At 33.3% G+C, this 15,653-nt stretch overlaps 2 protein-coding genes across 2 annotated transcripts; both read left to right on the top strand.

Annotated features, from left to right (window-relative positions):
• The first annotated feature begins 4,344 nt into the window (after positions 1 to 4,344).
• LOC100267169 (GDSL esterase/lipase At1g71250) lies at positions 4,345 to 7,637 on the top strand. The gene is made up of 5 exons (XM_002266158.4): positions 4,345 to 4,764; positions 5,502 to 5,629; positions 5,957 to 6,199; positions 6,710 to 6,959; positions 7,202 to 7,637. Exons 1-5 carry the CDS (start codon positions 4,503 to 4,505, stop codon positions 7,420 to 7,422), a joined length of 1,104 nt encoding a protein of 367 aa, XP_002266194.2. The 5' UTR covers positions 4,345 to 4,502; the 3' UTR covers positions 7,423 to 7,637.
• Positions 7,638 to 8,931: 1,294 nt separating this feature from the next.
• On the top strand, positions 8,932 to 13,179 carry LOC100261996 (DNA repair RAD52-like protein 1, mitochondrial). Its single transcript, XM_002266622.4, has 4 exons — positions 8,932 to 9,264; positions 10,587 to 10,624; positions 10,753 to 10,847; positions 12,671 to 13,179. Exons 1-4 carry the CDS (start codon positions 8,975 to 8,977, stop codon positions 12,812 to 12,814), a joined length of 567 nt encoding a protein of 188 aa, XP_002266658.1. The 5' UTR covers positions 8,932 to 8,974; the 3' UTR covers positions 12,815 to 13,179.
• The last annotated feature ends 2,474 nt before the right edge of the window (positions 13,180 to 15,653 follow it).

Genomic DNA, 15,653 nt, shown 5'->3' with positions numbered 1-15,653 from the left:
TAATTTCGAGCATGTCATAGAGCAAAATAAAATCGATCATGCATGGCAATTAAATCAAACAAACAATCAATCAATCAATCATAAGGAAATCACATATGTTGGGCCCCCACCAAAGCCCGATTTATATTGCATGAATTAATCTCACGAATCCCATTATTTCGGAATTATGAAGATTCGTTCTTGCTTATTAAAGTCCAGAGGAGCAGAAGATTGTTTGAAAGCCAGAGCGGAATTAAAACTTTTCGGGAGAAAATTAGATTTTTGAAATTTAATTGAAAAATTGGAATCTCGAAGATCACTAGAAAATTGGAGTTTTAGAATTTATTTGGAGATTAGACTTTTAGAGATTGAATGTGAGAATGAGAATTTTTAGAAACTGAATTTGAAAGAGGTTGGAATTTTAAAAACGAAAGTTGATGTGTAAAAATTGGAAATCCTAGAAATCATTCGAAGGCGGAATTTATAGAAATAATGAATAAGATGATAATGATAATGATAATAATAAGTAGCGGGATAAATACGGGAATTGGAGCATGGGAAACTGAAAATTAAGTTCGGAGATTGGACAATTGAAGTTTCAAATAGCTAAATTTAGAAATTGGAATTTTGAAGAATTAGACCTTAATGATTGAGATTTTTAAGAGAAATAAATGGGTAAATATGGAATAATGTTGTTAATTAATCAAAACGATATTTGGACGGATGAATAGTGAATAGTGGGATTTTGAAAATTAAGTTTGAAAGTCGGATTTTTGAATAATTGGACTCTAATTATTGGAATTTTTAGAAGAAATAAATAAGTAAACGTGGAATTTATAACAATGATAACAAAGATGATATTTGAATGAATAAAAGAGAATGGTGGAATTTTTTTAGTCTCAAGGTTAAATTTGGAGGTCCGGTTTTGAAGAATTGAATTTTAATGATCGAAATAAATAAGTAAATAAGTATGGAGTAATGATACTGATGAACAAAAATAATGTTTAAACGAATAAAAAAGAGGATAGTGGAATTTTTCTAATTGAGAATTTGAATTAGGGCGTTGGATTTTTAAGGGATATGACTTTGACTAAATAGGTAGGTATGTGATTATAATACTAATTAACGAGAATAACATTTCGGTGAATAAAGATGAATAGTAGAATTTTTGGGATTGAAGTTTTAATTAAGGCATGGGTTTTCGGAAGATTAGACTTTGAATAGATATGGAAATAATGATTCTAATTGATGAGGATAAAATTTAGACGAACAGTAGAATTTATAGGATTGAAAAATTGAATTAAGACAAGAGATTTTTTAAGAACTAGGTTTTAAATAAATAGACGAATACGTTATAATAATCCTAATTGATGGAAATAAGATTTAAACGAATTACTGAGAAACTAAATTAAGACAGGGGATTTTTGAAGGATTAGATTTTAAATAACTAAATAAATGTGGGATAATAATTCGATTTATGAAAATATGATTTAAACAAGTATTTGAAGAATTAAATTAAAAACATGGGATTCTTGAAGGATTGGTATAAATAAAATAGGTGAATGGATAGGGTAATAATTCTCATTGATGAACATAAGGTTTAAACGAGCATTTAAAGAATTAAAGTAGGACATGGGATTTTCTTAATGGATTTAGAATTCAAACAATTAATAATACAGGATGATGATTTGATTTATGAAAATGAGATTTAAACAAGTATTTGAAGAATTAAATTAAAGCATGAGATTTTTTGAAGGATCGACATAAATAAAATAGGAGAATATAAGATAATAATTCTAGTTGAATAAATATGAGATTTAAAAGAGCATTTGAAGAATTAAATTATGACATGGGATTTTCTTAATGGATTAGAATTCGAATAACTAATAATACGGGATGATGATTTGATTTTATGAAAATGAGATTTAAACAAGTATTTGAAGAATTAAATCAAAGCATGAGATTTTTGAAGGATTGGTATAAGTAAAATAGGAGAATATAAGATAATAATTCTAGTTGATAAATATGAGATTTAAAAGAGCATTTGAAGAATTAAATTAAAACATGTGATTTTGATTTATAGATTGGACTTTGAATATATAATAAATAAGGGATAATCATGTGATTTATAAAAATATGATTTAAACAAAGATTTTGAAGTATTAAATTGAACTTAGGATTTTTTCTTTTGAAGGATTGGCACGGAGCCTATCATCCACACAAACTGGGCCTGGGCTCCAATTCAAGCCCAAGTCCAATGTCTTCATTGGGCAAGCCTAATACAATAATCCATCACCAACTTGGGCCTAGTGCCCCAATCCAAGCCCAAGTCCAAAGGTGTCAATGGGCAAGCCCAAGGCAATTAAAGCCTTCACAAACTTGGGCTTCTCTTTTGGGCCCAACCCACTAAAATCCAAATCCATACTCATTTTCTCTTTGGGCCCTTCAGCCACGCTCTTCTTCTTCACCTCAAGAAGACTATGATGGAGAAAGCGGAGGTGAGAGAGGCGTCGCCAGAGGTCCTCGGAGTTGGTCCAAGCTGCCAACTTTCCATCCCGCCGCCTCGATTACGCCACCCACTCCGTCGTGTTCCAACGTCGGCGTCCGGGAGTGGAGCCAACAGCTGCGGCCTGGTGTCGGCGCCCGGGAGTGGAGCCAGCAGCCGCAGCCTGGTGTCGGCGTCCGAGGACGCTTCCTCGGTCGAACCTGGCCGTCTGGGGGAGAGTTTGCCGCGTGCGTCGCCGACAATGCTGCTACCACCGAGTTCCTATAGCGGGCGGGCTGGGTAGAGTGGCTTCAAAGGGCGGCGACGATGAGGGGAGAGTTGATGGCGGCACCTTCACGCAGAACGCGAGGTGCATGGGACTCGCCGGAGCACCGCAAGAGAGCCTCATGCTCCCAGAACTGCATCCGAGGCTCTCCATTTGCTGGGATTTTGGAGCTTTGGCGCTAGGCTCGAAATGGGGTTGGAGTTTTGAGCATCTCCGGCTGCTGTCCTGGTAGACGTTTTCTTCTGGTGTTTTGAGGGGTGAGAAAAATGAGAGGAAAATGAGGAGGAAAAATGGAGGGTAGGAGTGGATGAAGGACATGAGGATACAGAGAAAGAATGGGTTTTGGGCGGTATGTTTAGATGGACACATGCATGAGGGTGCGGGTAGAGAGAGATAGAGATATCCATGCATGCTCCAAGCTCCACGTACAGGGAAGGACAGAGAATATATGTATGATTCTGATGCTCTCATATGCATAAATATCCTCAAGTGAAAATCATAAAAAAAAAACGAGAGAGTAGCAGAAAAGTTGCATCCAAACAGTGAATAAAAGCTAAAGACGTCAAGGAAAATGCATGAAGAACAATGCAACAAGAAAATACAAACAGAAGATCCATAATATTCGCACCTGGAAGAGCTCTCTCCTAGCAGGAACCAATCAGAAAAATGCCTGAGTCCCTCCCCTCTTCCTCTGCTCTGCCCTGCTCCAAGCTGTCGCCCCTCTTTTTCCCTTTTCCTTTTCTTTTCTCTGCTGGCCAGCCTCTCCTTTTCTTTCTGCCCTAGGCAACCCACATCAATCTTATGTCCCATCTTGCCGCCACCACCAGCCTCATTTTTGGGTCGTCAGAAGCATAAATCAATAAAAGCAATATCACCCCAAAGAATGCTACTGTTCGGGGGGTCTACAATTTGATAAATCATATGAAACATTTTTAAAATTCTAAAAAATCACTTATAATGTTTTTTAGAAAAACACTTATAAGTGATTCTCCTAAAAACACTATAAAAAAAAAAACATTTTTATTAAAGATATTTCGAATAAAAATATTTCCAAATTTACTTTAGGAATCCGTTTAATAATGATTTCAAAAAATGTTTTTAACTTAAAAAATGTTTTTGAAAAAAAAATTAAGTGATTAACAAACTTTTAAACATCTAAAAAATGATTTATAATATTAAAAAATCACTTATAATATTTTGTAAAGAAATATTTTATAGGTTATTTTTAAAAAAAATTTCTAAACATATTTTTAAAAAAAATATTTTCCCTAAAAACACTTTAAATAGAATCACTACAAAACTTAATTTTAATATTAGCAATTGCGAAATTATACCTTATTTCCAAGCTTAAGCTAGATACGCTTGTTTTTCCCCCCTTGGAAAACATTCTTTTCCACGAAACTCGAATTATCTAGTGGAACCTCGAATCTAGGATAAGACAAACCACAAAATTGTTAGTTTTTGCTTTGATGGAAGCCTTTTACGTGCCTCTTTGCTGACATACAAACTCACAAAGTGACACACATCCATGCACCCACCCCAAGGCTTAAAAGAAAAAGGCAAAACGGCCATCCAAAAAATACCAACTAAAACCCGGAAAAAAGCACAAAGAAAAAGCAACATTTCATGGCCTTTTCCTTCATACTTAGCGGTTTCAAGAGGATAATCTTATCCTGTGCCACCTCTATATCAACCCTCTCATTTTTCATCTTCTAAAGCCATCTTTTTGAGGGGACAATTAGGTTTGAGAGGATGATGATCACCATGGTGAAGCAACAACCACTGTGGTCTGCAGCAGTGCTGCTCCTGCTGCTGCTTAGTCTACAATTCTCGACTCAGGTTGCAAGATCGCAGAGGGTTCCGGCGATCTTTTGTTTTGGAGACTCGTTGATAGATGATGGCAACAACAATTTCCTGGACTCCATAGCCAAATCAAACTACTACCCTTACGGGATTGATTTCAGAGGCCCTACTGGCAGGTTTTGTAATGGGAAAACCATTGTTGATCTACTTGGTAAGTTTCTCTATCTTTCATTTTCTCATAAGAATATCATTTGAGGTAATTGTTTATTGATTTTATCCGGTGATCATGTGTGTTCTTAATGGGACAAAGTTTGTTACACTTTTACCAAATTATGGATGGATCCAAAATTTGTACATCAAAAGTGTTGACAATGGATCTTAGTTTTAGACAATAAAAATTACTCATAGTTTTTTTTAATTTCTTCATAAGAATAAAAAAATATTATTTTTTTCTAAATAATGGAAAATAATTTTCCAATTTCAAAAACACTTTTGATGATATAGTTTATCCATAATTTGCTTATTTTAATAAAAAAATGAAAAAAAAAAAAAAAAAAAAAAAAAAGTGACTTTCGAAAAAAATTTAAAATATTTTTATTTTTTTTATAGACCGACATCAAGAATACGATCATTCTTAGAACATATTTTATATATTGTTGTAATTTGAAACAAGCCAAATAAAGTCATTTTTAAAAATTAGGTTCTCAAACAAAATTTTATTTTTTAAAATAAGAAAATATCATTGTTAAGAACTTTATCAAAAACCCTTTTTTAAGAATTAATTTTTGAAAATGTTGATAAATCTTTAGGTATCATTTTTTTGGGTATGGTATGAGAAAGCAGTTGACCAACTTCTGCAAATTTGGCAAAGTTAAAGAGAATGAACTCTTGAGTATGTGAGTAGAATTTTGTCATTTGATATCGAATTCTTTTCCTTTTGATTTGCAGCTGAGATGTTAGGTGTTTCATATCCTCAACCTTTCGCAGATCCTGGCTCAACAGGGTCCAAAATATTTAGTGGAGTGAATTATGCTTCAGCAGCTGCTGGCATCCTTGATGAAACTGGCCAAAACTACGTATCATACTTCTACCTCTTGAATTCCATTACTATTATTACTTGGACCAGAGAGCAAGCAATTATAGTAAAAGCACTTTTGTGGCACTTTTGTTAGAAATATATTCATCATAAATGATTTTCAAAGTTTGTCAAACATCTAATTAATATAAGTGGACGTTTTAAATCCCCTCAAAATTACTCCCAAATGAGCTTTAAGCGATTTCTAAAAATTATTTTCTAAAAATTTTAGAAGCAATTTTTGAAATTTTCTAAAGAAAACATTTTTAAGTCTTATACCAATACTATGTTAATACAAGTGCTTGGAATGTGGAATCGATCGGTGCAGGGACAAAGGTTTAGCTTGAGCCAACAGGTGCTGAACTTTGAGACCACATTGAGCCAAATGAGAACAATGGCGAATGGAACAACTCTGAGTCGGTACTTGGCCAAATCCATAGTTATAATGGTTTTCGGGAGCAATGACTACCTCAACAACTACCTCATGCCTTCCCTCTACCCTTCCAGCTACAACTACAGTCCCCCGGATTTCGCCAACCTCCTCCTCAACCATTATGCACGGCAAATTTTGGTAATTTTTGTTTATTTACTTATTTTATTAAAAAATCTAAAGTCTAATAGAAAACATCCTAATATTATTAGTTTTATTAAAAGAAAGTTATACCTATGTTGATAATGAATCATCTGTATTTATACATAGATGGTATGGCACAACCTATTTAGCCGATTTAAAAGATAAATTAAACTTTTAATTATATCCTTAAGATAGAATTATAAGATAGAATATACTTTAATATTTAATTAAATATTTTTAAATATATGATATAGATATTTAGAAAAGTTTAATTTTTATAATTTTTAAATTGAAGTTTGTAATGTATATGAGTTAAACGAATAAGTCATAAGTTATTTTGATATGATTAAATAATAGTTTAAATATGTTAGATTCATGACTTATTTATTAAACGAATTATATGATATACAATTAGCTAAAATTCTTATCATTTTTTAAGCTTATCATTGATCATGTTCTCAAGCTTATGACTCTTTATCTTTAATTAGCATGCATGTATAAATGCAGGCACTGTATAGTTTAGGGTTAAGGAAGTTCTTCCTAGCCGGGATTGGACCACTTGGTTGCATGCCAAACCAGCGAGCCTTGGCGCCGCCCGGTCGATGTCTCGACTACGATAATCAGATACTTGGTACCTTCAATGAAGGGCTCAGGGCACTCGTCAACCAGCTGAATGGGAACCATCCTGGCTCCATCTTTGTGTATGGCAATACTTATGGTATTTTTGGTGACATTCTCAATAATCCTGCTACTTATGGTGAGCGAACTTACTTTTCACATGATGTTCCTAATTAAACTTGTTGAACTCCTACGAAAGTACAAGAGATAACACACGAGAAATATGTCAAGATTTGGTGTATTTACTAAACTTTCTTAGTCCATTCCCCACATTCTTCTTAAATTTTTAGGGTAACTGATAAATTAACGTGTGATATATTGTATGAAACAGTGACTATGGATTCTAAAAATGAGACTATGACTATATATGAATGCATGCAGGGTTCAGTGTAGTGGATAGAGGGTGCTGTGGACTAGGAAGAAACCAAGGGCAGATAACATGTCTGCCTATGCAAATGCCATGCCTAAACAGGAATGAATATGTGTTTTGGGATGCCTTCCATCCAACCACGGCTGCCAATGTCATCCTTGCTCAAACGGCCTTCTATGGTCCTCCCTCTGATTGCTACCCCATCAATGTCCAGCAAATGGCTCTCATTTAATCACTACTCCTGTATGTATACATACACACACTCATGCATGGTTCCCTACTTGTTGCTAGCAAAAATTAAATATATGTACTTGGTGTGCTATTTCATATGGATTTTTCATTTTTGTTTCATATATTATCAGGTATAAATTAACCTAGCTAGCTTGTTCCCACTATGCTGCAACACTATTGCAATAAGAACGGAAGATGCTTCTTGTTTCGCGCCCAGCTTTTGCTTAGCTTTTATGCAATGTTTTGAAATTTGGATTTGATCAAAACCAGTCCAAGAGGTTGGAACATCTTGTTTTTTTGAAGTTGGATCAGTCAAAAACTCGGTGGCCTGAAAGATGAGAACGGCCGACCATGTGAATAAGCCGTGAAACTGAGCCTTTCAAGTGTTTAGGACTAGAAAACATTGGAGTGATGGATGGTTCATCTTACAATAACCAGGCCATAAACAAGTAGATCTAGGTTAACAAGCCCAAACTAAATGAACAATTCACCAACTTTCAGTCACGATCAGAATCATAAACATCGATGTCCTGACCTACATCCATTTGCTCGTAGTGATAATTAAGTAACATCCAAAGGTGGAGCCTTCGAAAATGAATGAAAGGAAGATGACAAGCATCGGCTTTAAAAACAATTCCAAAAAATAATTTTTTATAACAATTTTTTAAAACTGTTATGTTTGGTAATTGTTTTTTAAAATATTTTTATATTTTTTAAGACAAAAAAAAAAAAAAAAAGGCCTAGGAAAACATGTTTGACAATTGGAAAACATGATTTTTTTTTAAATAACATCTTTTAGTTATTTTCATTTGTTTTTAAAAGATTGTTTTAAAAAATAATTACATACCTATAGAGAATGATTTAAAATAAATTAATACATATAAAATTATTTTAAAAATATAAAAAATATATTTTAAACATTTTAGGCTTTCAAACAAACATTTGTTTTACAGAATATCATAAAATAGTTTTTAAAAACTATTTTGAAAACATAATGACAAAGTCTCTTTGAAAACATAAAAGGAAAAAATGTTTTTTTGTACACTCATGTAAAAGTAATTATAAAGTAGAAACTTTCTAAAAATTATTCAAATTTTATACACTCAATTGTTAAATATAGTACCTCAAATAGTCAAATGTATATCATTAAAAGATATATTTGAATGGTCAAAATAGGACCTTTAAACAAAAAAAATGCATGAAATACTAATTATTTTTAAATGGATATTTAAAATTTGTATTTTATAAATTTGGGTTCTTATTTTATGGTTTTTTTTTTCATATGAGCATGTCGAAATACATTTTTCCCTCACAGTGATACCTCCCTTCTGCCTTTGCATGCATGCGAAAGCCAATCTTCATCTCACCCAGATATGCCCACGAAGGCCAAGGAAAAGCCTTTGACCCAATTTAAAGGACAAATATTTGGGCTTTACTTTGGGCCCAATTTTGGGGTTTAATTTGGGCCCACTTCTAAAACCCTATAAAATAGGGTTTTGCGACTGAAGAAAAGACAGACACAGACACAGACACAGACACAGGGAGACTTCAAAATGACGTCGTATTTGCTGAAATCTCTCACAAAAAACCCACTTTCACCTTCTTCTCCGACTCTCAAATCATTGCTTGTCAGCTCTCTTCGATCCTACGCAAAGGCTTCACAGAAAGAAAGAGTGATAGTTCCGGAACCAGAACCAGAGCCAGAGCGCTTAGATGACGTCGTTCCAACCTCCGGAATCAGCAGACCCCTCTCTGAAATCCTCAAAGAACTCAGCAAAAAAGTCCCCGATACCCTCGTCAAAGTCCGTACGGAAGATGGGTTTTCCATCAAATACATTCCCTGGTATGAATTTTCTTGCTTGGTGGGCTTTCCTTATTTTCCCGGAAAATTCTTTGTTCTGTGTCTGTTTGTTTTGAGTTGGGTTTGTTCTGAAGTTTGGAGAATCATGAAATTTAAGCAGAACTTTGACATTTATACAGAAATTTTAACATTGTGATAAAATTTTAGACGCAATGTGGGAAAATTTCCCGGGGAAAAGTTTTTCCGGGAATGATTGTTGGATTCTATGTGGATGATTAATGGAATCAAAGGTGTGCAAAATGCAAAGGAGAACGATTTAACAGTGGGAGATAATTGTGATCAACAAAGTGCAGTGATGCTTTATCAGAATACCTGTCGTTATCATAACAGAAGATGGATTTGACAAAGAAAATGTGTTTGGTGACATGTTTTTAAAAACCTTTTAGAAAATATTTCCAAAAAATTAGAACCTTTTTTTGGGAAAACCACATTCTGATTTTCAATACTAGAGAGGCCCTACGTGTTTCTTCTCCGGGTAGTCTCATTAAAATTGATTTATAACCATTGATATATAACCTCTATTTGGTGCTAGTAGGGTTGTGTTTGGCTTTTAGCATTAAAATCAAACCAAATTGATCTAACCAATTTTCCATTAAAAACAGAACTAATTGAAATTAAAGAGGAAATCGATGGGTTTGGTTTGGTTTATATTAACAGTAACTGATATATGTCGGTTTACTTCACTTTGATTTAGTTTGATTTAACAGAAAAACCTTTTTTTCTGTCAGTTTGACCCAAAGCCAAAATGCTGATGATTAGGCATTTTGGGCCAAAAGACTTGAATAACCAAAAACCTATTTAAACCACATGATTGCTGCTCATTTCAAAACATATTATTATAATCTAATGGGGAGAGTAAGAAGACCAAGAAAAGGAAAATTTGAAATGGAATTGTAAGGTTTGAACCTTTTTTATTTTTTATTTGAACCTATTTTGGGATCCCATCTACAGTGGAAGATGTGTGCCAAATTAATAATATAACTAATAGTTGCACGACGCATGTATATCATATTTATGCATTATAACTTTCAATTCAGTTTGGTTTATTATTCGTTTTTTAAATGGGAAATCTTAGACCAACTGTCCAATTTGGTTTTATGTTTAGAAAACAAAAATTTTGAAAAGATCTTTGAACCTTGATCAGTCAATTCAGTCAGTTTTTGTTGAGCCAATTGGTTTTTTGAATACCCCTACTTTCTACTCCATTTAGCAGCTTTAATCAGATTTTAGCTTTAATGTGTAGTGTGCCAAAAGGCATAGCTTATGGTTAAGATTTCCCTATAATCAATTTTCATCATATGCAGGCACATTGTAAATAGGATTATGAATTTACATGCTCCCGGTATGTTTCACTCCTTTTCTTCGTTTTTTTTTTTTTTTCTTCCCAGTCAAACTTATGACTGTTCATTATAAGAAGGCTTTCAAATCATTTAACTCTCATAATGATTCATTTTGCTCTTCTTATTGTAGAATGGTCTGGGGAGGTTCGAAGCATCACCTATTCTGCAGATGGAAAATCTGTATCTGTTGTTTACCGTGTAACACTATATGGGACTGATGCAGAGGTAATTTTTTTCATGTTAAACTTCAGAGCTTGTGCCTGTTATATCAATTTGTTTGGTTTTGAACATTGTCCTGGTGCAGAAATAACAGAAAATACTCATTAGATTTTAATAGTGCTCTTAAATTTCTCGATTAGAAGTATCATAAAAAGCCCAGCAGCAAATGCACATATATAAATCATTATAAAGGATTTAGTCCTGAGACTCATGGTGTCTAGACCTAAACCCACCATCTTAAGGACAGCATACACCAGCACACCCTACGAAATGATTCCTTTTAGGTTCTGATTTAGAGGCCCGGACTATATAAAACCCCTTCGCAGCTTTGTAACAGATTTATTAGTACATGGATATACAGTTAGTATGATGTAATTTTTATGGAAAGTGGAGGCTTGATTGCGGTTGAAGAAGTATGAACTGCCTCACAAAAACGAGGTCAAATGTGGATTTTAGTCATGACACCAATTCCTTTTCATACTGTTAAAAATACTATGAAAATTTTGAGAACTAAAATATCTGTACCACTCTTAAAGATAATCTAGCTGGCTTCAGGTTTGTTGTTTGTCTGAGAAAAATTGGTAAATCCTTTTACAAGGATAATTGCTGGTCATTGTAAAGGGCTGTGATGATCTAAGATAGGCTATGGAGAAAAATGATCTATACCAATGATCATTGTTGAAGTTTCAGGGTATCTCTGGACAAAGCAATATTGTAATCTGGGAGAACTTCAAAATTGGCTTTTGATTCAATTTGGGATATGGGGACATGCTGAAGGTTCAGCTTGCTGCTTGGTGCATGACACACCTCTTGCCTATGCATTCCCAACTGTCTAGAGCACTGTGGTGTGAAATGGTGGTTTGATCCAGAGATGCTTAGGCAGAGTAGAGTGCTGTTATCTTGAATAATGAGATTTAGAATTTGATGAACTTCAACAATATCTTTTGTCGCAAAATACATAGCCAAAACCAATAATAGGATGGAAATGATGTTCTCTTAAGTTGCAGATGAGCTTCAGGATTTAGATGTTGGAAACTCGGATAAAATCTGGTAAAATTACACAAGCATCTGGTTCAAAATGGTATTATGTGATCTTGGAATGATTGTTTATTGTGAAGATTTCCTATTCATCTAAGGCACAGGATGCTGTTCTGGTCTAGAAAAGTAGAGTTGTTGATTGGGAAAGTGGTGAAACAAACGTGTTGAATAATGAGACAACAACGAACTTGATTGACAGGAAAGGGGATATTAACATCTGATTATAATTTGAATTATAATTCCGCAGATTTTTATAGGTCTGCTTCTAAAATCACGATGGAATAACAATGATATCAAGGTATTTATGATTCTGGAAGGAGTATTTAAACGAACAACTCAAGTTGTACATCTTGCTCGTCTTGCTTCATTGTTTCAAGTACTCTGAAGATGTTATAACAATATTCTAGTAGGCGAAGGCATGAGGAAAGACGTCAAATTACTCATATTCTCCTGATTTTAGAATTACTATTCCATCATATAGAAAATAGATTTAATTTGTCAAGACCTCCCATTAAATGAGATTTTGATACCATGTTAGACAATCAATGCCTTAAAAACTTAAGCTGTTAGGATTTATACTCATAATGCCTAGCATATTCCCGAACACAGTTTGTTGAATATGAAGGAAAAGATTAAAAATAACAAAACCTTCAGGGAAAAACCCGTCTAAAACTAGGTAATTGGTCAGCAGCATCAGCTACTTTGTTTTTTATCTCAAAAATGAAAAGAGGCCAAACCCCTGAAGGAAAACTAACTTGAATTGCCCGTAACATTATTTGTCTTTCCACCAGATGTACAGAGAGTCAACAGGAACTGCTTTAGTAGAGGACACAGGCTATGGAGATCCTGTACAGAAGGCGGAAGCAATGGCTTTCAGGCGTGCTTGTGCACGCTTTGGTCTTGGCCTCCATCTTTATCATGAGGACATGCTATAGAACACGTTCATGCTCCTCAAATTCAGCTTGCTCGCTTTTGACATTGGGAAATCCTGCTGTGACCGTGATCTCATTTGGTTGATGGAGGGGATCATGCTAACCGGAAGCTTGAGTTTTGCCATTGTTGCATATGAAACTGCAATTGAAGTGCCTCTTCACGTGTTAAGCCAGAAGATTTACAGCTTTCTTTTTTGTTCAGAATGTTTCCCTTGTCGCTTATTATCCAATATGAATGCTAAACACGCTGTCTTGTTAGTGTTCCTGATGGTAATCCTGTATTTAGGGTGCAACCGCAGCATGTTTAACTTGTGATTGTGGTGGTTTGCTAATACAGGCTGCAGGCAAAATGCCTATTGCTTTCTGCATCCCACATATGTCCCATATGCAATCAAAAGTCCATTTCTAAGCATATTGTAACTGTTAAAATGAAAGCAACTTGAAGGCCTTTCTAGCCATTTCTAACCATCTCAATGGTAGTGCCTTCTCAAAGGCTTTGTTTAGAACTGTTTTTAAAAATTGTTTTCTGTTTTAACTGTTAAAAGGAAAACACTTTGACTATGGTCTTGTTTGGAAAACACATGGCAAACTCACAACAAAAAAAAATAGTTTTTTGAAAATTTGTTCTAATAACAGGTTGTTTTTTAGAACAAATTTGGACTGTTTTAAGTTAGTTTTTGTATAATGTTTTGAGCAACAATTGAAAGTATGGAAAACATTTTAGGAACTTTATATGTATATAAAAGCTTTACAGAGAATAAGTCAAGCTGTTTTTCATATTGAAAGTTCTCAAATTAAATTTTATTATGAGCCATAACTGTTTTAAAGAATTGTTTTAGAAAATCATTTTTTGAAAAGTGTTTTCAAAAACAATTTCAAAAAAAGTTCAAAATCTTTGTAGTATCAAAGTAGCTTAGGATGGGAAACATATCACCTAGGATTTGCTTCATCAATATATGAGACAAAATGTTTCCCCATGGATTCTTTGCCAAAAGAAAGAAACATATGCCAAAAGGTCATTCTATATGGAATTGAAAAATGGTTTTTTGGTACCATATTGAAAAGTGATGGCTAATGATGATAGGGGCATGTAACAAAAAATAGTCTCATTTATTTGTAATTTAATTTAATTTAAGTTTCATTTCATTATTGTCCCATGTAGAATGGAAAGTGCAGGGAATTTGCATGAAAATTTCCAACTCATGCCTTATCTCCCCTTAGAATGGTAGTTTGTTTCAAAGAATACAAAAATGAGCCAACTAGTTTGTAAGCTAAGCAGAGAATTTCTTTTCTCTACATGACTTGAAGACAACCTATGAAGTCCAATCGACCTCTATCTTTGCTCTTCTCATGCTCTTGGCCCATTCCTATTCTCAAAGGAGGAAAAACCAAAAAAAAACAAAAATAAAAAATGAAAAACATTGAAAGAAACAAAGAAAGAAAAAGAAATCATGAAAGTCTCTTTGATGATGCTTTTTTGAATAATGATGTGTTTGATAATGTTTTTAAAAATAAATTTTTAAAACAATTAAATTGATTTTAAGAATAAAATCGTATTTGAAAACTGAAATATAAAAAATAGTTTTTCCTTATTTTTAATAAAAATCTTATATATTTATATATAATGTAAAAATTCGAAAAGGATTCTTAATATTCTCAACTCTTAAATACTTCAAATTTATTTTCAAAATTTTGAAAAAACTATTTTTTCCAAAAGTTTTTCAAATGTATTTTTTAGACCTAAAAAATTATTTTATGCATAAGTTGTCACATGTCTTACAATAGCATTTTTATTTATTTATTTATTTTTATTTAATTAATTTTATTAACATAGCTTATGATTTAATTTTTTTGAAAAAAAGTTGGATGTGTCTGTCACAAAAATCTTACTTATCATCTAAGCTTTAGGAGATCCAAAGCTATTTTATATTTATATTAATATTATTCTTAAAATTTATATTTGGTGTCAATTCCAATTTTCAACTATAAATAAAAAAAGATATTTTGAAAATATTTTTTTAATTTAAAAAAAAAAACCTAATTTTAGTTATTTTTAATGCAATTAGTAATTGCTAATGTACCTATACCAATTTCAAATCCATATTTGAGCTTATATAGAGAAATTAGACTACGGTATTTGATGCTGCCACGTCAACCGACACATGCTGGTAGAAAAAAGAGTGGCAGACGTCAGCCCCAACATTTTCCCATTATTTTCCTGCCATCCAAACAACACACACAGTCAATTACAGGTGAGTGAAAGTGAGCTGGCTGTGGTCCCCACCCCATTTCTCTCCCCCACACAATCCCAAAAAAAAAAAAAAAGGAAAAAAAGGAAAAAAGGCTTTGTGTTCAGAGTTGGCATGTGGGAGAGAGGATTGAATCATATGTGTCTGCGCTGTCTCTCACTTTCTCTATTTTATATTTTTTTTTCCATTTTCTGAGTTGGTGACAGCTTGCTCTCTCTTCTCTTTTTCCTTTTCTCTCTCTCAGCAGTTTTTATTCCCTCCTTCTCAGACCTACGTACGTCTCTCAATCATCCACCCTCGCTATTGCAAAAGGTTGAGTTTCTATTCCCTCCTCCTCGGCTCTACTTCTGCCCTCTTATTATTGGTCATCTATAAGAACATCATCATTTTTTTATTTTTTTTCGTAAAATAATTATTAAATTCTCATTGAGGAGGATTTTTGAAGTCTTACTAAAGACTTCTAGAAAAAGTAAAATTTAAAAAAAAAAAAATTACCATTACAATATGATTGAATTAAATTTTTATTTAGGAGAATTTTTTATGTTGATTTTAATCTTTTACTAAAGACATGTTTGGATATTATTTTAATTTAT

The sequence above is a fragment of the Vitis vinifera genome, chromosome 18 (assembly GCF_030704535.1).
Source record: "Vitis vinifera cultivar Pinot Noir 40024 chromosome 18, ASM3070453v1".
NCBI lineage: Eukaryota > Viridiplantae > Streptophyta > Magnoliopsida > Vitales > Vitaceae > Vitis > Vitis vinifera.
This window is presented reverse-complemented; position numbering and strand designations above follow the sequence as displayed.

Excerpts from the sequence above, each read along its gene's own strand:
- LOC100267169 (XM_002266158.4), top strand. The coding sequence starts at position 4,503 with ATGATGATCACCATGGTGAAGCAACAACCACTGTGGTCTGCAGCAGTG. Across the intron at positions 4,765-5,501 it reads AACCATTGTTGATCTACTTG|CTGAGATGTTAGGTGTTTCA; the intron begins GTAAGTTTCTCT and ends TTTGATTTGCAG. Across the intron at positions 5,630-5,956 it reads ATGAAACTGGCCAAAACTAC|GGACAAAGGTTTAGCTTGAG; the intron begins GTATCATACTTC and ends CGATCGGTGCAG.
- LOC100261996 (XM_002266622.4), top strand. The coding sequence starts at position 8,975 with ATGACGTCGTATTTGCTGAAATCTCTCACAAAAAACCCACTTTCACCT. Across the intron at positions 10,625-10,752 it reads TATGAATTTACATGCTCCCG|AATGGTCTGGGGAGGTTCGA; the intron begins GTATGTTTCACT and ends TTCTTATTGTAG. Across the intron at positions 10,848-12,670 it reads TATATGGGACTGATGCAGAG|ATGTACAGAGAGTCAACAGG; the intron begins GTAATTTTTTTC and ends TCTTTCCACCAG.